Here is a 26087-nt window from a genome sequence, read left to right as displayed (position 1 = left end):
AACACCAAGGACATTCCAACATCCCTAGGGCACCATTGCAGGAAATATTACAGTGACTAAACTGACAGCGTCCCACTGGGAAATTTACTAGGTTTATTCAAAGAGCGAACATAGATATGTTAATTCAATAAATGCAAAACAAATTATGCTCCTGTCATTCATTTCTTAAAAGCTGGCAGTGACTCTTGAGCTATATGCAAGATGTAGATCCAGCATTTGTAAAAGGAAATCTTAAAACTTCAGCACAGTGATAAAGTAAAAGATCAATGGGACTCTGTAATAACTGGCACACTGGGCCCAACATCACAAAAAATATATATATCTCAGTGTAAATGTCTCTGCCATGCTAAAAACACGCTTTACACATCCAACAACTGGCAACTGAGCATCTGCTATGTGCGGAAGGAATCAAAAGAAGTTCATGACAGTAACAGCTCTTCCTTCTGTTCTGTGAAATATGTCTTATAACAAGGAATACTATCTTGTGAAGCAGTCATTGCGATTTGAAATATTTGTAAGAATAAAAATTCTTTTAACCCCTTGCTTGCTGGGCACTTACACTCCCTTCCTGCCTAGGCCAAATTTCAACTTTCACCGATGTTGCACTTTAAATGACAATTGCGCGGTCATGCAACACTGTACCAAAATGAAACTTTTATCATTTTTTTTCACACAAATTGAGCTTTATTTTGATGGTATTTAATCACTACTGGGTTTTTTATATTTTTTTGCTAAACAAAAAAATAAAAATAAAAAAATAAAAAAGAAGAAGAACCTAGTTTCGGTTATATCATTTTGCAAATAAGTAATTTTTCTCCTGCATTGATGATCAGTGTTAACAATGTACTGCCAGGCTCGCCGGTTATCAGCACTTCTTTCCACACAGAGGCAACATGTGAGGAAAGGACTGTCATTACCCCGCAAGTGTTTACATGTGATCAGCTGTGATTGGACACAGTTGATCACATGGTAAAGGGCCGCTGTAGGCGGGAAGGGAATAAGCATACAGAAAAACTACTGAGGCAGACAACTGCTGTGGCTGGACAGTGCGTTTAGACGTACTCACATTTAGAGCAGTACATGTCTATGGATAAATGCCTGCAACACAGACCGTTTCCGTTCTAGGCATTCACCTCTGAGCTCATACTTCCCTAAATGTAAGTAACACTAGGTTCACCATCCAGCCTCAGCAGCTGTCACAGCCTCTCAGAGTATGACAGGCTGCGGGAGACAGGGTTACACGTCACATTTTTTACCCTCCGAACGTCTAAATGCCAGAGCCTCATGTGCCCTGAGTGGCCCATTTCCCTGTCATGATTGCCAGTTACTGGCTCTGCTCATGCGGTGACAGCACGTGAGGAGAGGAATGCCAATAACCGGCAATTCTGTTTACACTGTGATCAGCTGTGATTGGACACAGCTGATCACGTGGTAAAGGGTCACTGTGAATGTCCCTTTACCATGATTAGCTGTGTCCGAAGGACACACAGATCACAGCGGGTGCGCAAGGGGCATGGCTCCAGGAGGACACTCCTTTCCCTTTCCTCTCGATCTGTTTTTCTGTGGCTGTCCCCTGGCTGGTTTGCCCTTCAGCGGAAATGCTTTTTTTCTTATCCGCCATGCAATTCAGTACTTTCTCCAGACCTGGTCCAAATAGAAAGTCCCCTGTAAAGTGGGATCCTGCAAAATTTGGCTTTGGATGCGCAGTCCCCCTGCCATGTTTTTAGCTGGATAAGTTGGATAAGGCCAATGATCCAGCTGCCATCAGTACTGATTCTGCCGATGCATCTGCGATGCCTCGAAGGAGCATAGGGAAAGAGGATAGAATTTACTCTTTTGGTGTTCCCTCCTCAATGTGGGCCTGTATCGGAGTCAGCCAGAACTCTACATTTTGGCCCACTACAGTTACTGCCATAGCTGGCTTTAGGCTTCCCACTGTGGAGCCCCAAGACATTAAGAGGGAGTCCATCCTCTTGTCCATTGCGTCAGACAGGACCCCCGTGTCCTCAAAGGCCAAGTCTGTATGCCTCAAGACTTGGGAGAAAGCTGCGTCTAGCTTTGGGGCCTTATTCCAAACTGACGCTGGATCATCTGCAAATGGAAACCTTATTAATGCTTTCGAAAAGAAGGGTTTCCTTTCAGGGTCTTGCCATTCTCTCTTTATTGTCTGTACTAAAACCTCATGGACTGAAAAATACTTATTTTCTTGTTCTCACAGGGCCTCGTACATTTGGTCATGAAGAAATATGGGTTATTCTCTGTTTGCATACAGAGTGTGGTATAAATGGCCCCCAAGAGGTTTTCCACCTCTAGCGCTTCTCCATTTGACTCTTGTGAGTTGGAGGCTCCGCTATCTGGCTCTTCCTCAGCCTCTTCCCTGGAGACCACTGGAGGGCCTGCACTAGTGGATGATAACGCTACCTGCTGCATTGGAAGAGGAGCAGTCTGAGGCTCTGAAACCCCGCAAAAGGTTTTAAAGGACTCAAAAGTAAGGATGAACTCAGGCATGTTCGCATGCTCCACGCGCAGAGCCCGCCAGGATGTCGGCGCAGTGCTGCGCTAATCGCAAGCAGTGAGACATTGCCCTGATGCGCGGTTGCAGAGATCGGGCAATGTCTCACTGCCTGTGATTTGCACAGTGCTGCGGCGACTTCCTGGCGCGCTCTGCACGTGGAGCATGTGAACACGCCTGAGCTCATCCCTATTCAAAAGTATTAGAAAGTTCCTTTACTGATGCTGCTAGCTCACTGCCCTGCTCTGTGGTATGTTCCTCCACTAGTTTGTTAATACATTCTCTACATAATGTTTTTCCTCAGGAGTCCTTAAGTGCAGCTTTACAGGAGGGGCACCTCCTACTTTGAGCTATGGGGGGGGGGGTCTAGGTTTGTCTGTTTTTTTCTGAAAGACCAAAAAACTCTGCAGGCATTAAATAATTACTTTACTACCCCCCCCCCCCCCCCCCCGTCGTTAGCTGCAGGTGCGCAACCCCTCATGTGGGCTTGCCTCTCCAGGGATCCCATGAACTTCCCTCTCGCACCAGCGGGATTCACCCCCCCCCCCTTAGGACCCCTGTGGTTGGGGGGGTGGGCCTGGCAAGGGGAGCTCCACCTAGGTTCCCCTTACCTCAGCGTGGCTGGAGCTGGCCTCAGCTAGAGCAGTCTGGTCCCATCCTTCTGCCTCCGACATGTTGGTACTGCCACCGAAGCTTGTGCTGTCTCCACCCACAGCAATTGCAGCTCCTCTCCAGCCCATGCCTGGCTCCTTTTCTGCATCCCGCGCCCGGAACCGGAAGTGACGGGTCAAAACGGAAGTGCCCTTACCTTCCGGATGGAACATCACCCAGCTCCGCGTGGTCCCAAAGCCCGGCGTAGCTTCTCCACACTGAAGGATGCAGTTATCCGTTGCTCTTTGCTGGGGGTCCGGAACCACAGTATGGAGCTTGCACTCTCCTACCACACTTAGTGAAAAAGTAGCCCCCCAATGTACACCTGCCAGAGATGTGGGGGCAGTGAACTTCAGCAGGTAACTTCCCTGGCCATGGCCAAAGAGCCTCTGCCCCCTTTCAGGACTTTCTGCCTGAGCCTCCCTGGCTCTCCTGGCTTGGTTCCAAGTGGTGTCTCACCTCTGGAGTTAGCATAAATAACTGAGAAGCCAGTAGGGGAGAAGGAAATTTAAAAGTAGGCTAGCACTGTGTTTCCTACAGAGGGGAGGAGCCAAGGTCTCAGGTGGATGTCCTGAAAGACGATTAGGCGAGTTTGTTTCGGTTATAGCATTTTGTAACTAGGCAAGTTTTCTCCTTCACTGATGGGCACTGATAATGCGGCACTAATGAGGTGGCACTGGCAGGCATTACTGCTGGGCACCGATTGGCAATCCTGGTGGTCATACCTGGTGCTCCTGGGTGGCATTCCTGGTTCCTGGGGGGGGGGGGGGGGGGGGGGCTGCGCTGATAATCAGTGCAGACACCTCCATCAGGAGAGCAGCTGATTGGCTCTCCTCTACTCACGCCTACCAGTGTGAGTGGAGGAAAAGGCGATACATGGCTCTTCCCATTTATGCTGTGATCAGCTGTGATTGGACACAGCTGATCACATGGTAAAGAGCCTACTTCAGAGGGTCTCTACCGAGATCTGTGATGCAGTGCATCAGACTGACACACCAACAATCACCAAACTGGGCGTGCGATCGTGGCTTCTCTATCTGATGTCCAGTCAGGATAACAACCACTTTGCGCATGTCATTCCGTTATATGATGGACGGGAAGTGGTTTGAAGGGAAAAAAACAAAACAAAAAAAAACCCACCACATGTACATAAGTATTCACAGCCTTTGCCATGACCCTCCAAATATTGAGCTCTTTCCACTGATCATCCTTGACATGTTTCTACAACTTGATTGGCGTGCTCCTGCGGTAAATTCCATTAATTGGGCATGATTTGGAAATATACATACCCATCTATATAAGGTCCCACAATTAACAGTGCATGTCAGAGCACAAACCAAGCCATTAAGTCCAATGAATTGTCTTGTAGACCTCAGAGACAGGATTGTATCAAGGCACAGACCCGGGGAAGGGTACAGAAAAATTTCTGCAGCATTGAAGGTTCCATCGAGCACATAAATTGAAGTTGGGAACCACCAGGACTCTTCCTTGAGAGGGTCATCCCGCCAAAATGAGCAATTAGGGGAGAAGGGCCTTAGGGAGGTGACCAAGAACCCGATGGTCACTCTGACAGAGCTCCAGCATTTCTCTGTGGAGAGATGAGAACCTTCCAGAAGAACCACCATCTTACACCTCTCTACTGGAATTTTTGACCACTCTTTTGCCAACTGCCCCAAGTCTCTCAGATTGGAAGGGCTCCTTTTCCCAACTGCTGTTTTGAGATCTCTCCACAGGTGCCCTATGGGATTTAGATCTGGATCCATTGCTTGCCAGTTCAGTACTCTCCAGCGCTTTGTCCTAAACCATTTCTGGGTACTTTTTGACATGTGCTTTGGTCATTGCCCTGCTTTACCCATAACCTCTGACAGAGGCCCAAATGTCTGACACTACATCACACCCCAGAATTCTTTGGTAGCCTTCAGATTTCATAATGCCATGCACACGGTCAATACAATATAATATCACAATACTCTGTCACAAGAGAAAAGCAGATAGCCTAGCTTCCTTAAACAAATGGAAACATTTCAAAGAGAAACGTCAAATATTTGCATAAGTATAACATAATAAAATGGTAAACACTATTTATGCACGATTCCTGCCTAGAATATAAAATTGAACAGGAAAAAAAAAAAAAAAAAAAAAGATCTGAAATAAACTTTAAATGTCATTGAACCACTCCTCTGAAAACATTTGTGTATCCTGCTATTTCCTGATAATCTGCTAAGCCAAATGACGTTTGTATGTGATATTTTACTGTATGTCACTAAAGCAGCTGATGTCCAAATTCATTAGAACAAACTTATATTAAAAACACATGTATTTGTTTTTCAGCTAAAGTATAAACTGTAAAATAATACATGCTCAGAGAAGCTGAAAATGGGAAAGTAATTGTTTATTAAATCCCTGCAACAGGGGGATTCTGTCTGAAAGTCAGGTGAGTGGGTGCCAAATGATGAATAGGCTACACAGTGATTGCATTTAATGAGTGTGAAGGAGCAGGACTTTACATTCATGTGCACTGCTTTGTCTCACAGCCCAGAGACCTCATAGCTAAAAGTAATCCCTTCTATCTGACAATCTGCAGCTAACAGATTCAGACGTCTTCCTCAGGCAGAACAAATTCTGAAATCGTGTTTATTCATCTAAACCCAAGCAGCAAGAGGGCAGAAGAGGAGGATGGCAGGTACTTATTCTACTATATCAATCCTCTAAGTACTTGAGACAGCCAGAACGCATGCCAAAAACAGAACACAAAGACACACATACACACACTATAGAATGGATATTATATACACATACAAATAAAATAACACAAAATGTACACAAGTGAAGAGAACGGAGAAAAAAAAACATCACTAAAATGATGAACACAAACTGCTACAAAGGCATTTTATGATTAGTTATGAGGTTATAGCTCCACTTTGGCAAGGGATCCACCTTACTAATCCTCACTCTCTCCATACCCCTCTAGCTAATCTTCTAATAGATGAAACAAAATAAACAAAACGGCGCAAATACTTAACTAAATCTGCCATTATGTGAAGCACCAGGTCTGGTCTCCTCTTTGTGGAAGTCCACTTCACTGTCCATTGGAGTCCCCACAGGGTCCAAGCAGCAGCATAAGTGACATCATAAGACTTGGGAACAAGGCCCACCAGCAGCGGCGGTAGATCTTCAATATTCACTCTCAAAAGAGGCGGCACAGAGGTTCACATGATGGCGGACTTAGTTGAAAAAAAAAAAAGCCTCTTTACTTAAGAGAAAGGTTATGTATGGGCGGGGAAAAAAAAAAATTGCCCAGAGATGGGCTTTAACTGGTACCCATTATATGATGTATATGTATGAATATTTGATTGGCTCACTGTATGGTAGCTCAGTCCACACTGAGATACAAATCAAGTTTCAGATATCCCCTGCAATACAAAACTTTAATAAATAGTTAAAAATGACGAAAGATCTTCCTGCTTGGAAATCAGCACGGTAAACAAAATACATTCATACCAGAGAAAAAGTATACACCTGAAAAAAATGCAAAACTAATGCAAAACTAGAGTTGCACTTTTAGTTCTTAAGCACATACTGTACTGAGAATACAACCTTTTGCCAGGGTAATCTGCTTTTCCTCTAAGGGTTTCCTGTATGCTATAAGCAAGTTGTGTACAACTTAAAAGAGCCACTTTAAATTACGTGAAAGACCCAAAGGCAACATTACATCCAAATCAAAACCTCCGTTATACCCTGTCCAGACAGCACAAAGCCTCGTGTCAATGCTGGGGTAGGGTCCCCGGCACTCAGGGCAAGAATGCCAAAGTGCTAAAGTCTTCTGAAATGCACTAACAAATATTTTCTACATTTTTGTCTAAAAAGAAGGGCAAATTGTAGAAACTGAAATGTGTGCTTAAGTGGCTGGGCTTTGACTGCGAAAAGTAATTCAGAATTAAATTCTGCTCTCCAGTGAGAGTCAGTCGCTGGTGGAATAAAACGGTACGAGCCAAACACAGAATACAATTATTCAACACAAGCAACCAAAGGGAAAATCAGGACACGTAAAACGTTGTTACAATGTAATCAATAAATGCACAAATTAAAGCTATACTTCTGACCTTGTTTTTTGTAATGGCATCGGAAGCACCCAACAAAGACTGAATACACGCTGAGAGAGCCTCCTGAGACAGACCTTGGAAGACTGCTCTCTAGAAAAGAAAAAATACTTTAGTACACATAATATATAATAAACAAGCAATTCTTTTTATGAATATCATAATGTAATGTTCACATTCAAAAATAATCATTTTGGTGACTTACTAAAATTATCGGAAACAAAAGGGCTCTGATGTACAGCAATCTTGTACTTTTTAATGATTGAAATGAATGTGTTAAAGTCAGTTAAAAATGAATGCAATCGATGAACTAAATATCATAAGAGTCCCTGTAAACAACATGTGACATCAGAGTCTCTACTACACACACACACACACACACACACACACAGTGTGTATAGAAAGGAATCACCCCTCTTTAAAATAATCACATTTTGTTGCTTTGCAGCCTGAAACAAAGACAGTTTTTGTTTTATCCAGCTGTATTTTACAGTGCAACTTATAACATCCAAGTAAAAAAAAAGACATAACACCAACATGTCAGAAAAAATATGTAAAAATTCAAAAACAGAATAACCGACTTGGAAAAAGAATCAGCCCCCTGTGTCAGTATTTTGTTGAACCACATTTTGCTTTGATTATAGCCTTTAGTCTGTTGGGATATGTCTCTACTAACATTGCACATCTAGACTTTGCAACATTTGCCCACTCTACTTTGCAGAACTGCTGAAGTTCAGTTAAATTTGATGGTGACCATTTGTGGACTGCAGTCTTCAAGTCATTCCACAGATTTTCAATGGGGTTTAAGCCTGGGCTCTGACTAGGCCATGCAAGGACATTCATCCTTTTCTCCTCCAACCACTGTGTGGTAATTTTTGCTGTGTACTTTGAGTTCTCGTCATGTTGGAAGGTAAAATTGCCCATTGACAACTTTCTGGCAGCAAATTTTCCTAAAGAATTTGAAGGTATTTTGTCCCATTCTTCTTCTATCCTGAGAAGTGCTCCAGTCCCTACTGCAGAGAAACAACCTCATAACAGGATATTACCATCTCCATGCGTTACTGTAGGAATGGTGTTATTTGGATGGTGACCGGTATTGGATTTCTACCAGACATATCATTGGGTGTTCTGGTCAGATGAGACTAAAATTAAATTATCTGGCCTCAACACCAAACGATATGTCTGATGAAATGCGATCAAATTCTTGAGGAAAATCTGCTGCCCTCTGCCAGAAAGTTGTGAATGGGAAGAACATTTACCTCCCAACATAACAATGACCCCAAACACACAGTAAAAAATGACCACACAGTGGTTGAAGGAGAAAAGGATGAATGTCCTTGCATGGCCTAGTCAGAGACCAGGCTTAAACACTTTAAATAGAAATGGAATAATCTTACTTTGGTACAGCTACTGTCTTGTGTAAGGTTATAGCATTGGTGAAAATGTTAAAATATGTTGGGTGTGTAAAGTTTACGACAAAATGCCTTTTTTAATGCAATAAAAAATTGTATACTTTGTATTGTATTGTGCATTATCCTGTTATGGGGGTGTTTCTCTGCAGCAGGGACTGGAACACTTCTCAGGATAGAAGTAGAATGGGGCAAAATACCTTCAAATTTTTGAGGAAAATCTGCTGCTCTCTGCCAGAAAGTTGTCAATGGGCAATTTTGCCTTCCAACATGACAAGGACTCAAAGTACACAGCAAAAATGACCACAAAATGGTTGAAGGAAAAGAAAAAAAAAAAAAAAAAAAAGAAGGATGAATGTCCCTGCATGGCCTAGTCAAAGCCCCGACTTAAACCCCATTGAAAATCTGTGGAATGACTTGAAGACTGCAGTCCACAAATGGTCTGAACTTCAGCAGTTCTACAAAGAAGAGTGGCCAAATCTTGCAAAGTCTAGATATGCAAAGTTAGTAGAGACATATCCCAACAGACTAAAGGCCGTAATTAAAGCAAAAGGTGGTTCAACAAAATACTGACACAAGGGGGTGATCCTTTTTTCAACTCAGTGATTCTGTTTTTTTCCCCCCTCACTGGTTGGTGTAAATACAGCTGGATAAAACAAAAACGGTCTGTCTGTGCAAAGCAACAAAGTGTGATTCTTTTCTATATCCACTGTGATAGATATATAATATAATAGAATATCTTATATATATTATATCCATATACACACACACACACACACACACACACACACACACACACAGTGCCTTGTGAAAGTATTTGGCCCCCTTGAACTTTTCAACCTTTTGCCACATTTCAGGCTTCAAACATAAAGATATAACATTTTTATTTTTTGTGAAGAATCACCAACAAGTGGGACACAATTGTGAAGTGGAACGAAATCTATTGGATTTTTGAAACTTTAACTAATAAAAAAAATGAAAAGTGGAGCGTGCAAAATTATTCGGCCCCCTTGCGTTATTACTTTGTAGAGCCACCTATTGCTGCGATTACAGCTGCAAGTCGCTTGGGGTATGTCTCTATCAGTTTTGCACATCGAGAGACTGAAATTCTTGCCCATTCTTCCTTGCAAAACAGCTCGAGCTCAGTGAGGTTGGATGGAGAGCGTTTGTGAACAGCAGTTTTCAGCTCTTTCCACAGATTCTCGATTGGATTCAGGTCTGGACTTTGACTTGGCCATTCTAACACCTGGATACGTTTATCTGTGAACCATTCCTTTTTAGATTTTGCTGTATGTTTGGGATCATTGTCTTGTTGGAAGATAAATCTCAGTCCCAGTTTCAGGTCTTTTGCAGACTCCAACATGTTTTCATCCAGAATGGTCCTGTAATTGGCTGCATCCATCTTCCCCTCAATTTTAACCATCTTCCCTGTCCCTGCTGAAAAAAAGCAGGCCCAAACCATGATGCTGCCACCACCATGTTTGACAGTGGGGATGGTGTGTTGAGGATGATGAGCTGTGTAACTTTTACGCCAAACATATCGTTTTGCATTGTGGGCAAAAAGTTAGATTTTGGTTTCATCTGACCAGAGCACCTTCTTCCACATGTTTGGTGTGTCTCCCAGGTGGCTTGTGGCAAACTTTAGACGAGACTTTTTATGGATATCTTTGAGAAATGGCTTTCTTCTTGCCACTCTTCCATAAAAGGCCAGATTTGTGCAGTGTACGACTGATTGTTGTCCTATGGACAGACTCTCCCACCTCAGCTGTAATTCTCTGCAGTTCATCCAGAGTGATCATGGGCCTCTTGGCTGCATCTCTGATCAGTCTTCTCCTTGTCTGAGCTGAAAGTTTAGAGGGACGGCCAGGTCTTGGTAGATTTGCAGTGGTCTGATACTCCTTCCATTTCAAAATGATCGCTTGCACAGTGCTCCTTGGGATGTTTAAAGCTTGGGAAATCTTTTTGTATCCAAATCCGGCTTTAAACTTCTCCACAACTGTATTACGGACCTGCCTGGTGTGTTCCTTGGTCTTCATGATGCTCTCTGCGCTTTCAACAGAACCCTGAGACTATCACAGAGCAGGTGCATTTATACAGAGACTTGATTACACACAGGTGGATTCTAGTTATCACCATCAGTCATTTAGGTGAACATTGGATCATTCAGAGATCCTCGCTGAACTTCTGGAGTGAGTTTACTGCACTGAAAGTAAAAGGGACGAATAATTTTGCACGCACCACTTTTCAGTTTTTTATTTGCTAAAAAAGTTTAAAATATTCAATAGATTTCGTTCCACTTCACAATTGTGTCCCACTTGTTGGTGATTCTTCACAAAAAATTAAAATTTTATATCTTTATGTTTGAAGCCTGAAATGTGGCAAAAGGTTGAAAAGTTCAAGGGGGCCGAATACTTTTGCAAGGCAAAATATATATATTTTATATATATATATATATATATATATATATATATATATATATACTGTAAGGATACAACATATAACATACATAGACTTGTACTGTGATTTACATGATCCAAAACCCCCTGTTCTTGGTACAGAGTTTGCTATAAGCATGTGAGATGTGAGGGTGTTAACAGAATATTGACATGGCAAATAATAAATTTAAAAAAAGTTTAGGAAAAAAAAAAAAAAAAGCAGCCATTCATCTCAAAATCCTTTTTATCCCTCACCTTTGCCTGATCTTTCCCAGTATTCTACTTACAGCATGATTGCAAAGCAACTCTAAAATGGTGACAAAGGGTTTAACTTATAATTTACATTCAACTTACATCAATACATCGATATAACTTGGACAGGCACACCAGCGTCCTCCTTACGGTAGGGTACCACATACCATGCAGGTCAGCAGGTGAAATTGTACTCTGTGGTCGTGAGCCCAAGGACTCTGAAGTGCCTAAAATTAAGATTTCCAGTTTACTGGTAGGTGCATTATTCCAGAACACAAACAAACACAATCTCAGGCTACGTTTCCACTATTGCAACCCCAAAGTCGTGCAACTGAGTGCAGCTTTGATCCAACTTTACACTCTCTGGATCAAAGTTGCATCAAAGTAGTGCAGGAAACTTTTCAATGTCTGATTTTCAAAGTCGCATAGATGGGAACGGGTGCCATTGAAATCAATGGGCTGTGACTTGTCATATGACTGTGTCCGAACATAGATATTTGCCAGCACACCAAGGATCGGAAAAAAAGTGGCGTCCAAACAGGTAGTTTATTGCATGATCACAACACAAGAAAGGGGCATGCTCCTATGCCTGACGAAAGAGTCCTTCGCGACTCCGAAACATTGCACCTTTCTTGTGTTGTGATCATGCAATAAACTACCCATTTGGACGCCACTTTGTTCCGATCCTTGGTGTGCTGGCAAAAATTTACATTGCGACTTGAATCAGTATCCAGCTGGTTGGTGCTGTAGCACCCAAACCTTGAGAGCTTATACCAGGAAAGTATCCAATGGGAACTTGAAGTATTATTCATGTGTCCAAAGTCACACTAGTGGAAACAAAGCCTAAGGGCCGTGTCCGAGGGCTTTATTTTTCACACTTTTCACCCTATATAAAAGTCAATAGGCATGCAAAAACAGCAATTATTAACATGAACTCTTAAACATAAGGTTGTCCTGCTTGAGTAAACAAGCTATTAAGTTCCCATGTACTCAAAATTTACTCCCCATCAATACCATAATTAAGAAAGCCTAAAGCAGTATTTAAACCCAAAACCAAAAATGTATTATATTGTAGCTTAGCAATCAGAGGTGGTGGCCCCCCAAGGCTATCTTCCTATTTTCTACAGTATGCTTTGGGTCTGGATGGGCCTTTACTCAGCCTGCACCCTCACTAGTCTGCGTCATCCAAATCATCAGACTTTGGACAACCTGAGTGAGGACCCTCAAGCATTTATCGTGGGTCACCATCTGCATTTTTACTATTAAATTACAGGCCTGTAGTGTGTCAATCAGGACCTACCCACCCCAAGTCCCAGACACTACTTTCTGGATTGACAGGACTGCTGTTGTGGAAACCCTCCCCCCTGCAAACTGCAGTGTCTAGGAGAGGAGTGTGCAAGACACAAATTAAAGAAAATTTGCCTCCCTCTGAGGGTAAATAAGGTTTTTATTTAACTACTTGAAGACTGTAATGTTACAACACCTTCCAGTTCAGGCCATTTTTCAGCTATCAGCTAAATCATCATTATTTACTTTGTGTGAAAGTAAGCCCCCAGTCAGTTTTTTAGGCAGACCCGATTGGACCATCCATAGAGTGGTAGATGTCAACGGGCACACGTCCGTTGACACTCATGGACAGTTGAGCCTATCCTGACAAAAACAGATGGTGGGGGGGACCTGTTCCCCATCTGTCTTGCAGATCGGATGGCCATGGGGTGTAAACAGGGAGGCGGTCCACCGCCCTTAAAAAAACAGCGGGCTGTGTCCGTTTTGCATAAGCAGAGCGAATAAGCCATCAGCGGACAGATTCCCCGCTGAGCAGGCGTAGTCCACTCCAGAGAGGTATATACTGTATTTGAAATTGTAGCTCATTTCCTGGGGCCCTAAAGGCCAGAACAGTACAAATACCCTCACAAAACTACTTTTTTAAAAAGTAGACAGTCCAAGTGTTTAGTAAGAGGCATGGTAAGTTTTTTGAGGTTGTAATTTTTGTCTCAGGCACAGCATAGGCATACTCTACCTAGAATTACATCTCAACACACATTCTGCTATTCCTCCCAAGAATGGCGCTACCACATGTGCGAGACACTTTCATAAAAGGAGGCGCAAAAGGACAATGTTTTGGCTTTCAATCAGCATAAATTATGTGTCTAATTTCCTGATTACTTATCGTATTTCTTTACGTATTTCTTTAGTACCTTGAAGTGCCAAAAAAAGAAAAAAACGCCCACAAAACTACCAAATTTTGGAAAGAAAAAACACCCCAGGGTTTTTTGGGGTTTTTCTGAAAGCCACATTGAGTCTTTTGGGAACATTGTTTGCCACAAGTTCCACAAAATGTGGAAAGACATTTTTTTTATTTAACACAAAGCTATCAATTAAGAACATATTTCTATGTACCAAGACCCAGTCATATGGACCAAATTTGGCATCAGGAAAGTAGGAGGAGGTGTTGTGTGTAATGGAAAGCTCCTCCAGTTCGATGCCTTGAAAACCTAATTTCATCTACCTAATACACATCTGTTTCACTATTTACAACTTAGGCATGCATACACCAATCAATTTGGTGCGTTGCCTCTCCAGGTTCAATCGAGTGATCTGGAATCATTGCTTAGAGATGATCTTTGGATAAGGCCCTGTCTATTATTTACAAGCAATTGTTTAGGGAGGTTGGCAGGCTGCTTGCGCGCTGTAGAGCTGCCTAGGAGGTGGCGTTCCCCCAGATGGACGGAGATGACTGGGATGATATTTGGGAGATCAACTTCTCCAAATTAGTGTCGACCAGGGACCATCTTAACCAATATAACATTTTTACACCATAAATACCTGGCTCCGGCCAGATTGGTTAAGATTTTTTCCCTACCCAGTCGCCCAGTTGCTGGTGGTGCACTATTAAAAAAAATTTGGTGCGGCCTTACTGATTGTATAGGGGAAATTACCACACTATGTACGGCCAGAAGTGGAGACCTGCCTTCTAGGTTTAGTTGACTCCCTAGCCCCCAAAAATGTGACCCATACGCAACAGAGTGTTTTTCTACGCTAGGAAATGAATAGTACTTTCCTGGAAAAAGCCTGCTTCTTCGACTGTTCCAGCATGGAAGGCACTCATTAATAAAGTCATCCCTCTAAATAATGTCACATATACTAGTAGAGGTATACCTCATAAGTTTGATAAAGTGTGGGGTGGATAAATAGTGCATCTACGGTATCTGACTAAATGAATGTACCAGTGGGGTTTCATTTTATGTTGGGTATGCAGATGGGTGGTTATTTATTATAATCAAATATTATTGCTATGGGGGGGGGGGGGGGTCGAGATGTGGACCTGAGTATTCCACCTGTGGGTCTAGTGTCAATGGGTCATAAATGCATGTAGCTAATATAACGACATTGTATGACACTGAATTTAAGTACACATGATATATGCTGGTATTATGTTCTTATTTCGAGCCTCAGAGTTATGCTGGGGGCCCAATGCTGAGACAAGTTCTGAGTTTTACTTTGTAAATTAGTTGAAGAGCGAGATCTGATATCAGACTGGTTTTTAATGGTTCTGGGTTTGTTATTTTGTATGTTATAAAAAAATGACAAAAAAAGAAGAAAAAAAGAAAAAATAAATATTTCTAACACACACACACACACACACACACTTAGAATTATACCCCAAAACATATTCTGCTACTCCTCCCAAGTATGGCGATTAGAAATACTGTTTCCAACTACACTAGTCTGGTGACACCAACTGGCTGCACTATTAGGGCTGACACACGTCAGGTTGGGGGGGTAATAAAATTTTACTGTGGAGCCGTGATAAGCCTCCAATCAATAGACAGCAGTACAATGTCACTATAGTAACATTGCACTATGTATTCCATAGTAACTGGATTTGGCACTCGTTTAGCTGGTCATACAGGAGCGTTTAGTTGTACATAAATAGTAAAATTAATGTGTTTTAAATTGCAGTGGAATTTGCACTTGGCACCTTATTAGGCTGTAGTAGTCTTCATTTGTGATACCAAGGAACAAGAAAAAAAAACAAAAAACTCCAAAACCATATACAAATTAATTCATCATTCCCTGGTAAACACATGCACATCTGTATACTCTTCTCTGCAAAGAAAGTCATAAATCCTTGTGTAGTGAAAAGCTTGATTATATTTCGATAACCACAAACAGCAATTTGCACTTGAGATATTCTCAAAAAACATTCTCAAATGCCGTCACCCTGGAAACAGCACATCAAGCATCATTTCATCTTAAGTATTTTATTTTTTATTTTTTTTTATTTTTTTAGGAGATAATGACAAATGGCCTTTATGAAACATTTTCATCTTACTCTGAAGCAGACAGAAATGGCTTAATTTCTGTTTTTCACCCCTTATGAAGTGGCATTTAAGGTTTCACATAAGCAGAGAAGTTCTCCAAGAATATGGAACAAAAAAAATAATGTGACCAATTACAACCATGCTGACATTTTATCAAGCCTTCTGTATACAGATGTCATTATATTCACTTTCAGAAGCATTACCAAGAATCTATTAACAAAATCGCAGTAAAAGGAAAATTATTTTGTAGTCTATAGACTGAAAACAAAACTACTGAAGTAGAGTTAACAGACAACCTGCACCATGTTTCCAGAGGGAGATGTGAATGTAAAATAAAAAAATAAAAATAAAGTTTAGAATCATGGATATTCTTTCTATTAGTTAACATTTCTTGCCCATATTCCTGACTCTGTATATTTCCACCAGGAGTCTTGGGTGTTCCTGCCCACCTTTGGGAGTTCTAGCATTACAAGTTACATTCTCCATAATAGAAATAAATATCCATTTCAGTCTGTAGCATATAAGCGCCTAAAGTGCAAGTAAACCAAGTTTTATAAAAATACCAAAATGCTCCTATGGGTTGGTAGGCCACATGTTCTTGTAATGGATGTGGGAATGTCATGATGAAATGTCTATTCCAATATATGCAAGTACATGCTTTATAGCCTGACATATACATCGGCTTCTGCTTATCAACCTTAAAACATATTCAGCAGATATTTGCAAAGCTTATCCCCTCCCTTACCATGGAACTGAACGGAATGGAAAATGGTACTGGACAGCCACAGGCCAAAAAAGCCTTTTTATTCAAAAAACACGAGATCCAAAATTACATGTCACAGCAGAACAGGATATACCTTCTTACACTACACACAGGTACACACAATCATAACAGGTATGATTAAGCACTGTGTGTAGTGTAAGAAGGGTCAGATATCCTGTTCTGCTGTGACATGTAATTTTGGATCTCGTGTTTTTTGAATAAAAAGGCTTTTTCGGAGTTCGGCTGTCCAGTACCATTTTCCATTCATCGCTATACGCATTGCCGGAACCTGTGGCTTCTTTAACTAGGTGAAGATCAGTGTTATCAGATGACAGTCCTGGAGGGGTGATATTTGTTTTCTCTATGTGGAACTGAACAGCAAGAGTTAATAGAAGAAGAACAGTTATCAGAAGAATCGCACCTCTTCTGAAAAAGTACTCAAAAGTTAAAACCAACGTTTCAGAAGAAGCAAGAACATTGCAAGAACATAGCTACTTCCTCATATGGATGACCCAGCTAAAGCCTATATTTTTTTTGTCACAATTTATATATACTTTTGTGGTTGTTTTGTGGTTTGCATGCATCAGCCTTATCGGACGTATCTTAACCTTAACAAAATGGTATACAAGAGTCTTAGAAAGAGGAAATATTAAAATAGAAAGTAATTGACTCTGAACTAAGTGTCAACGTGAGTTGCTTGAAGCATGCATACTTTATATTCAATAATTTGATCATGGGCAAATAAAATATAAAAATACCAGACCTTGGTTCTGATCCAATACATTCACCCATCTCCTCCCCCTCTCCATCACGCCTTGAATGTCCTGCCTGCCATGTGTGAAGATGCCTGCTGCGGCTCCCTGATCTCCACGCAGCAAACCTGCACACAGCCAGCTACTGCAGACAGAAAAAAAAAAAGACAAGTCCTGCCTGCTCAGGAACTACACATGCCAGCATGCCCAGCCATCAGTGCCTCCTATTAGTGCCCTCCACTTTCTCAAGACAGGGGTACTTAGGATTTTTTTTAGACTTGCAGAATTTCTTCGCCGTAAAAAGGTTGAGAAACTCTGGCCTAGGCTATAAGATTGCCAAGACCCTAAAACTGAGCTGCAGCATGACCATACAGCGGTGTAACAGGACAGGATCAGGTTCAAGCCCCATCATCCAAGTGGACATACAGTAGCACTTAGTAACAGGGCCCCTCGAGGGCTCGCTCACTGTGCTTCGGGCACGGCCTCGCTTCTCTCTGCAATTTTTTATTCTAACTATGTCCACTTGGATGGTGGGGCTTGAATCTGGACTCAGCGCACAGGCCCCGTTCATCTTTGGAGACTTTTGGTGTCTCCTTGTCTTCCGTACTGTGCAAGCGCAGTACAGAGTGGACACTATCCGACGGGGGACAGTATTCGGCACAACACCGGCACAGGGTAGTTACAAGTCATTGAGGGAATCATGAATGCCAACATGTACTGTGACATACTGAAGCAGAGCATAGTTACATAGTTAGTAAGGTTGAACAAAGACACCAGTCCATCCAGTTCAACCTGAGTGTCTACAAACGTCCCTATCCCTGTACATTGCACACTCACATTGGTCCCTACTCTCAAGGATCCAACAATACAAGGTCCCCATTCATATACTAGGGCCAATTTGGGACAGAAGCCAATTAACCTACCTGCATGTCTTTGGAGTGTGGGAGGAAACCGGAGTACCCAGAGGAAACCCACGCAGGCACAGGGAGAACATGCAAACTCCAGGCAGGTAGTGTCATGGTTAGGATTCAAACCAGCGACCCTTTTTACTGCTAGGTGAGACTGCTAACCACTACAACACTGTGCCGCCCAAATAATAATAACGCATAATCCCCTTCCCTTTGGAGACTGGGCCATAGGACAGTATTCCAACATAATAACGCCCCCAAACACACCTACAAGATGACCACTGCCTTGCTAAAGAAGCTGAGGGTAAAGGTGATGGATTGGCCAAGCATGTCACCAGACCTAAACCCTATTGAAAATCTGTAGGGCATCCTAAAAACAGAAGTTGGAGGAGCGCAAGGTTTCTAACATCCACCGCTCCGTGATGCTGTCATGGAGGAGTGCAAGAGGATTCCAGTGGCAACATGCGAAGCTCTGGTGAACTCCATGCCCAAGAGGGGATTGCTTGAATATAATGGCGGCCACAGAAAACATTGACACTTTGACCCCAATTTGGACATTTTCACTTAGAGGTGTACTCACTTTTGTTGCCAGCGGTTTAGACATTAATGGCTGTGTGTTGCATTATTTTGAAGGGACTGCAAATTTATACTGTTATACAAGCTGTATACTCACTATTTTACATTGTAGCAAAGTGAGATTCATTTAGTGTTGTCCCTTGAAAAGATATAATAAAATATTTACAAAAATGTGAGGGGCGTACTTTTGTGAAATATTGTACGTAAAGTGCTACGTAAATTAACGGCACTATACAAGTACCTGTAATAAATAAATCAAATAATATGATGGCCAGATACAATTATTGGTGTACACTGGCATTACTGCTAATCATAGTGAAATGTACTATAAATGCTTTTTGAAAGCTGGAAATATAGTCTCCCTCGAAGGTCTTAAGACGCTCTTCCTCTACTGACCAGCATTTAATCCAGAGTGCCTTGCGAATCCATATTCATAGGATGACCACCCTTCCATTTGGTACAAGACATGGTGCTAATAAAAAGTCTACCCAAACTCCCTCAGGAATAGTCATGTACCTGCTAAATACAAGGAGGAATATCAAGGCTAATGAAATGTGACTATCACTGCTGGCTAGATGCGCCCGTACGGTGTCTGCCACTAAAACCGGTGTCCCTAACAGAAGGCTGTATGATGTTCTTAAAAATAAACTGCCTCACTGCAGTTGCAAAAGGGGTGTCAGGAAATGAGTCAGACTTGGGTTGCCAGGCGAGCACACACCTCATATAAGCAGATGCCTTATCTGAGCCACTAGACTAATTAATCGAGAGTGAACCACTTTCATGTCTGGGGAGTTAAATCGCATCAAGTGTGATTCCCAGGTTTCTGAAGACATACTGTAGTAACTGGAAAAGGGAGACGATAGTAAGAGCTCCACCACCACCAGGGGCATAAAATGTAGCAGCAGCAGTGCAGGACTCAGATGTCGTAACTGGAGCAGAAGCAGCTATGCATCCTTTTCTCTGCAGTGTTCTGCACATTCATGAGCACCAACATTCACACTGCTGCATTAGTCAAAAGAAAACAAAATGAAAAGTAAAATAGCTGACAAATACATCACAGCCACTTAAGAGGTAGGGTCCTTTCACACGGGGCGGATCAGTCCTGATATGGATATCCGTTTGCTCAGCGGGGATCACTCCGTCGATCCCCGCTGAGCAGGGAGATGACAGGTCCGTCTCTGCACACTGCGCAGGGACAGACCCGTCACAGCGCCGCTCTCCCCTATGGGAGATCGGATGACGACGGACCGCAGTGCCCGTCGTCACCCGATCCGATGACGGATGGAAAAATAGCTTTTTCCTCCGTTACACTTTTTCGGATCGGAGCGGGTCGGATGTCAGCGGACATGTCACCGCTGACATCCGACGCTCTATGGAGCACCCGTTCAGGTCCGCCTGAAAAACTGACAGGCGGGCCTGAACGGAACGTCAGTGTGAAAGGGGCCAAACAGAAGTGCTACTCCTTTTCTGTACAGCATGAGTGAAAAAATTTAGGGTTTCCCCTTTTACAAAATAAACCTAGCATGCACAAAAGAAGCATAAGGAAATTAAAACAAAAAAGGAAAGATCCTGCTTAGAAAAATCTCAGCCAGTTACATTCTCAAACCCACAAAACACCTGCTACATGGAAAAAAAGCTACACAGCAGGGAAAAACTGCAGCTAGCATCACATTCATTTCATTACCGATTGCAGATTTGTAATGGCAACCAACGTTTAGTATCAATAGTTAAAGCATACCACTTTTAATGAGGTTGTTGGCATCTGGATCTTCTAGATGAACATCAGAAAAGGAGGCCTCCATAGACTGCAACCTTTTTTGTTCTTCTTTGATACTCTGTGCAATTTGCTGAATAAGCAAGAAAACAAAAACAAACAAACACACTAAAAGATCAATCAAATCATTGTTTGTTGTCATGCCCTGCTAAGGTTTAAACTGCATCCTCCTCATTGAGCTAGTGTGTCCAATTCTCCAAAACACAATACTGTATACAAAAATATCGTCTGCTGGCAAAAATACTGGATTAAAATAAAAAACTCCTCCATTGCAGCGGGGCTTAACTGCTCATTTATGTCTATGGAACTGTGAAAAAAATGTTTTACTTCCCTGATCCTCCACATTTACAGATACTGCAAGCCCACTCCATGCAGCCTTTCCTCCCCTGCACTCTGGCGGCCGGGTGCCCCTACATCATCAAGACAAATGTTGGGACCATAGCCCAGTCCACTGTCAGACTGCAGGGAAGTGCTGTATGTCAGATTAGCAGAGTATCAGTTAAGTGTTTTTACTGTCCCCTAGATTAACGAGCATTTAACCCTTGTAATGTGGGAGCAGTTCCACTTCAAGAGGATTTTTACTTTTCACAGAGTTTGGCTTTAAAGTAATTGCAAAGTCTATTTATTTTTTTCTATAAAAACAAACAGGTTTTCCTTATCTGCTCTTTTGCAGTGGGTTTGCACAGAGTAGCCTTGATCCTGCTCTTCTTGGGTCCCTCTTCTGTGCTCCTGGCCCCTCCCTCCTGTTGAGTGCATCCACAGCAAGCAGTTTACTATGGGGGTAACCAAACCGAGCTTCAGCTCCATGTGTCCATTCAGACAAAGAGCTGTGGTTCGGCTCCACCCCCTCTCTCTCCTGATTGCCTGAATGGCAGCAGCGTGAGCCAATGGCGCCACTGCCGTTTCTCAGCCAATCAGGAGGGAAAGTCCCAGATGGACGAGACACTCAGACATCGCTGGCTAGAGATGGGGCTCAGGTAAGTATTAGCGGGTCTGCTGCACACAGAAGGCTTTTTATCTTAATGCATTAAAAATAAAAAACCTTCTGACCTCTCAACCCCTTTAAAAAGGTACACTACAGTGAGAATTAAATTAAACCTTCTAGGGTATAAAGGGGAACCCAGCCTTTGTGTTTAGGTCTTCAGTTGTTATTCCAGCTATAGCTGTAGTGGAGAGTCCCTTTAATAGTCAACTGGTGACAGCATGCTACAGCATATAAAATCCTTAAGCCCCATATACACTATCAGTTTTTCTGCTGAGTTTTTCTTTCAGATTTACCAAAACCATATAATAGGAGGTCAAACTTTAAAGCGGAGGTCCACCCTAAAGTGGACATTCCGCTCATTGGAACCCTCACCCCCTCCGGCGCCACAATTGGCACCTTTCAGGGGGGAGGGGGGTACAGTACAGGTATCTGCACCCACGGCGTAGATTCTGCAGAAGGTACGCCCCTTTCCGCAGAATCTAAACCCCTTTCCGAAGGTCCCCCGCTGCCTGCTGGGAAACACACGGATTCCAGAGACAGTGGGGACCATCCTTATTGCGCAGCGCGACTCGCGCATGCGCAGTAGGGAACCGGGAAATGAAGCCGAAAGGCTACACTTCCTGATTCCCATACCCAAGATAGTGGCGGCGGCACCCGAGAGACGATCGAGAGATCGGCTTCGGGTGCCGACATCGCGGGCACGCTGGGCGGGTAAGTGACATTATTTTAAAAGTCAGCAGCTGCAGTATTTGTAGCTGCTGGCTTTAAAAAAAAAAAAAAAAAAACGCGGACTCCCTCTTTAAGAATTTCAATTTGTATGCAATCAGGCAGGCCCTTGCACGACATGGTTTTGGTAAACCTGAAGTAAAAACTCTGCAAAAAAACCTGATAGCGTGTATAGGGCTTTAGAGTCATTATTTCCGTATACATTCTGAAGTCCTTACAGGTCATTTTGTCCTCTTTGTAATAAAGGAAAAACAAAAAAAAAGTGACATAAAACTTCATGCAGGCACACACTCAATAGTCACAAAAGAGCCATTTCCCCATACTAAACACAATCTTTACCAGTAAATCATGTCTAAAAGTTAGAGCATTAGTATTAAACTGGTGTTTTTCAGTTATATAGAACATACCTCCATCATCTCCAGCTTGTCAGGATAGGCAAGGTCTCCTGGAGCTGGCTTATAACCCAAGATATCTGTCTGGATGTATATGTGTGTTCTATAAACAAGTCTTTCTTGTACATCCTCCAACATCTGCTTCACCACAGCCTCAAGGGCACCTAGTTGATCAGCTGATCAAATTAAACAAGTTAATGGAAAAATATAAGTGGGGGGGAATTTTTAATCACACAGGAATTAAAAAAAAAGAAAACACAACAATCAGTCTAGTCTATAGCTGCTTTGAACTGCTTGAGATGCTTAAAGGAGAAGTATAGCCAAATCTTTTTATGGCTATACTTCTGGGGATCACAGTTCGTTCTGCACCCCTGTGACCCGTTTTCAGCAACTAAAAACGAAGAGAAGACACCGCTCCAGGCTACACATGTATCAAGTACCAGGTGCACACCTCGGCTCACCACCGTCCACAGCAGATAAACAAAGTGGTAGCACACAGGATTCTTCGATTGCTCGGTGAATGCTTTATTGTCAAAAGCCAGACAAGTGACAGGGAATGCAGTTAACGCGTTTCACAAGATATATCTTGCTTGATCACAACTTCGAACTGATCCCCTCGGCAAGCTATTTAAGGAGTTACCCTGAATCAGGGGACACCCAGAGACACCTACACCAAGAGAGCAGCTCATGCATATAAACATCTCCACTGATAAGTTAGGAACATTTCATACATTTAAAATGGCAACAAAAGATACCAAAAGATTGCTCATCAGATAACCTAACTAAATAAAAACAAAAATCCTTAACTTATAAGATCCAATGTACCTCTTTTGCAGAGGAATTTGAATACATCATCACCTCTCTTAAGTACTTGGACTTTCCTAGAACCTGGACTCCCACCGCCGAACAACTGCCATCATGAAATCGGTTAGTGTCGGGAGACATTTGTGGACTAGTTCTTTTCAATGCTACACAAGTGTTCATGGAATCTGTCCCCAACTCACCTTGTGGTACATCTGTTGCTTCCTGACGTCACTCAGCTGGTCCAGGTTCTGGATCGATTCCAACTTTACAGTCTGGAGCCACCCTCAAGTTTGGTCCTGCCGCTGGCTCAGATCCTCAGCAAGACTTTGGAAGACTAAGCAAGCTGCTCCAGCTCCCTCCACAGCCCGGAAACTCCAGTGAGCACTGGAGAGGCAGAGCAGAGAGCCGGCTCTGTGCTCACTGAAGACTGAGAGCTGAGTGATCAGTCTTTGATCGCTCAGTTATCAGCCTTAGAAGTGGCAGAGGACAGATGCAGCATCGGATCGATGTTGCATCCACTTGGTCTAGTATAGTTTTGTTTTTTAAACCCATACTTCTCTTTTAAAGTTCCTTTTGTGTTCAGATTGACTTATGTGGAATACAGGCAATTCAGAAACAAACGACCATGTACACAAGCCCTAAATATACAGGTGCTTACAGTGTGGCTTCTCTGGGATCCAATTCAAAGAGTAGCCAATCCCCCCCCATAGTAAAAATAAGAAACCTCTAGCAAAATATCAATAAAAATGAATCCCCACTTAACATTTCCCAAGGACGATGCAGTTCAATTTATTTCCCTACACCAATAAAAGTGGAGAGCAGACACTGAATACCCTTCAGGACCAACATATTAGGTAATGAATGACAGGTGTGTAAATTTAGGCATCTTATTTTCCATTCTCTCAAATACACTGTATATATAATGATAACCTACAACTGATTTCATACTTATGTGAATGGTTCTTGAATTTTGTGTTTGTGTTCTTTACAATGCTAATTGTACAGAGTAATGCTGGTATTGAATCTAGGGCTCACTGGATGTTGCAGGATTTTTGCTACATACAAGGAGATCTTGAAAAAGCACCAATAAGTCCGCTTCATTCACACAGACGGTGTCAAACCTGTGTTTATATGCATTCCGTGGACATTTCTAAAGGCATGCAATTAGGTTTCAATGGTGCCATTCACACTGAGAATTTACGTGCTGAGGAAAAAGCAATCTGGGAGATATAAGTTAATACTTCCCAGATAACTTATTCTGTGCGTAGAATGTGTGAATGAGGCCTAAAAACACACAGCAGTTTCCCTATAGCCCTGTGTATACGGTGCGGACTACAAAATGTTCTTGTACAATAACAATCACGCAACCCACAGGATTCAATGGACCTTACTTGTACCGAAATAGCACAAGTCAGCCTTCCCTGCTGCTAAAGAAATTGAATACAATAATATAAAAGAAACTCAGCCAGAATAAGTGTAAACCCTGGAGATAAACGAGGCATGAGAAGCATCTGGTCTTCAGGCATGCTGTAAAAGGAACACATGGCACTAACATTACACTACCATACACAGCAAAGCAAAACCCCATGCTGCAAAAAACATTTACAGGCTGTCCGAATTCAGCTGCAGATGTGTTTGTCATTTGTGCAAATGTTCTTTACCAATCCATTCTTCTAGATTCTGTGTATTATTTTTTATAGATATGCTAGTCTGCATCTTTTTACCAGAACAAAGGGGCTAAAAGCTTAAAAATGTATTAAGTGGGTTTTTAAACCCTTTAAACACTCAACAGCAAGCATTACAACTGCAAAATTTAATTAACATGCATTGAAGTTTATTTTTATATATATATAGTATTGTTGGTTGTTTCACATGTAATAAGGCACTGTAAAGCCCCCTTCTTTATACTTCGAATAATGTTTTGCACAAATGAGTTTTGGTTATAATTAGTTAAAAACAAACCCTGCATTACAGCCTCCATCAGCTTAGGATTGATCAGAACTGATGGCTAGCAGAATTGTAGAATTACAAAATACATATTGCTTCATTAATAGACAGACAACCCCTGCGATAAATGTGCAACAGAACATAAATGTAATAAAACAAAGATTACCATTGTTTTGTACGTGATCTTCAAGCATTTCTATCTTCAGTATGCCGCAAAGTTCTGACAATGTTTCCAAATGAACTATGTGAATGATCAGCGGTCGTAAAACATCATACAGCGATAGGCACAGTTTCTCCAAAAGTTCACTGTGATAAAAAAAAACAAAAAAAAAAAAAAAAAAAAACCTGTTTACAAAAAACATAAAAATCAAATCCCAAGAGGATGCTCACAAATAGACAAATCTCATAACATAGGTCTGTTCTATATACTAGAACTGCGATTAGTTAATTCTTCATTGTGATCTCCTGTATGAGCGCTTATGAACTCTGTGGAAGGGAATAAATACCCGTGTTACACTTAGGCCTTGTTCACACTAGCCATGCAGCCGCTACATCCAAACAGACATCAATGGGACTGCCTGCAGGTTCTTCGCACTCCAATGCAGGTAAACATGGCCCTGCAAGGGCAAACGGTATTGTAAGTCCAGTGTAAAGGAGGCCTTCTAGTTGTCCAAGCCACAGATTATGCCATTTTCTTTCCTGCAACCATGAGTCACAGGAAAGAAAACCGCTCGATTCCCCCATCAACACGGTCAGTGTTGATGGGGGAATTCCCT

At 42.2% G+C, this 26087-nt stretch overlaps 1 protein-coding gene across 1 annotated transcript in view; it reads right to left on the bottom strand.

Moving 5' to 3' along the window:
* The window catches only part of COG3 (component of oligomeric golgi complex 3), a 118247-nt gene that overhangs the window by 38903 nt on the left and 53257 nt on the right, over positions 1 to 26087 (bottom strand). The window contains exons 12-16 of the mRNA XM_077483223.1: positions 25478 to 25617; positions 22576 to 22736; positions 20422 to 20530; positions 11462 to 11586; positions 7267 to 7356 (exon numbers count right to left, since the gene is read on the bottom strand). Coding sequence (XP_077339349.1) covers positions 7267 to 7356; positions 11462 to 11586; positions 20422 to 20530; positions 22576 to 22736; positions 25478 to 25617 — 625 coding nt within the window. The remainder of the gene's footprint in view (positions 1 to 7266; positions 7357 to 11461; positions 11587 to 20421; positions 20531 to 22575; positions 22737 to 25477; positions 25618 to 26087) is intronic.

Source organism: Lithobates pipiens, unplaced genomic scaffold, assembly GCF_037356315.1.
Source record: "Lithobates pipiens isolate NorthernLeopardFrog02 unplaced genomic scaffold, aLitPip1_a1.2 Scaffold_16, whole genome shotgun sequence".
Lineage (NCBI taxonomy): Eukaryota > Metazoa > Chordata > Amphibia > Anura > Ranidae > Lithobates > Lithobates pipiens.
The sequence above is the reverse complement of the archived record's forward strand: the minus strand, read 5'-3'. Positions and strand labels throughout refer to the sequence as shown.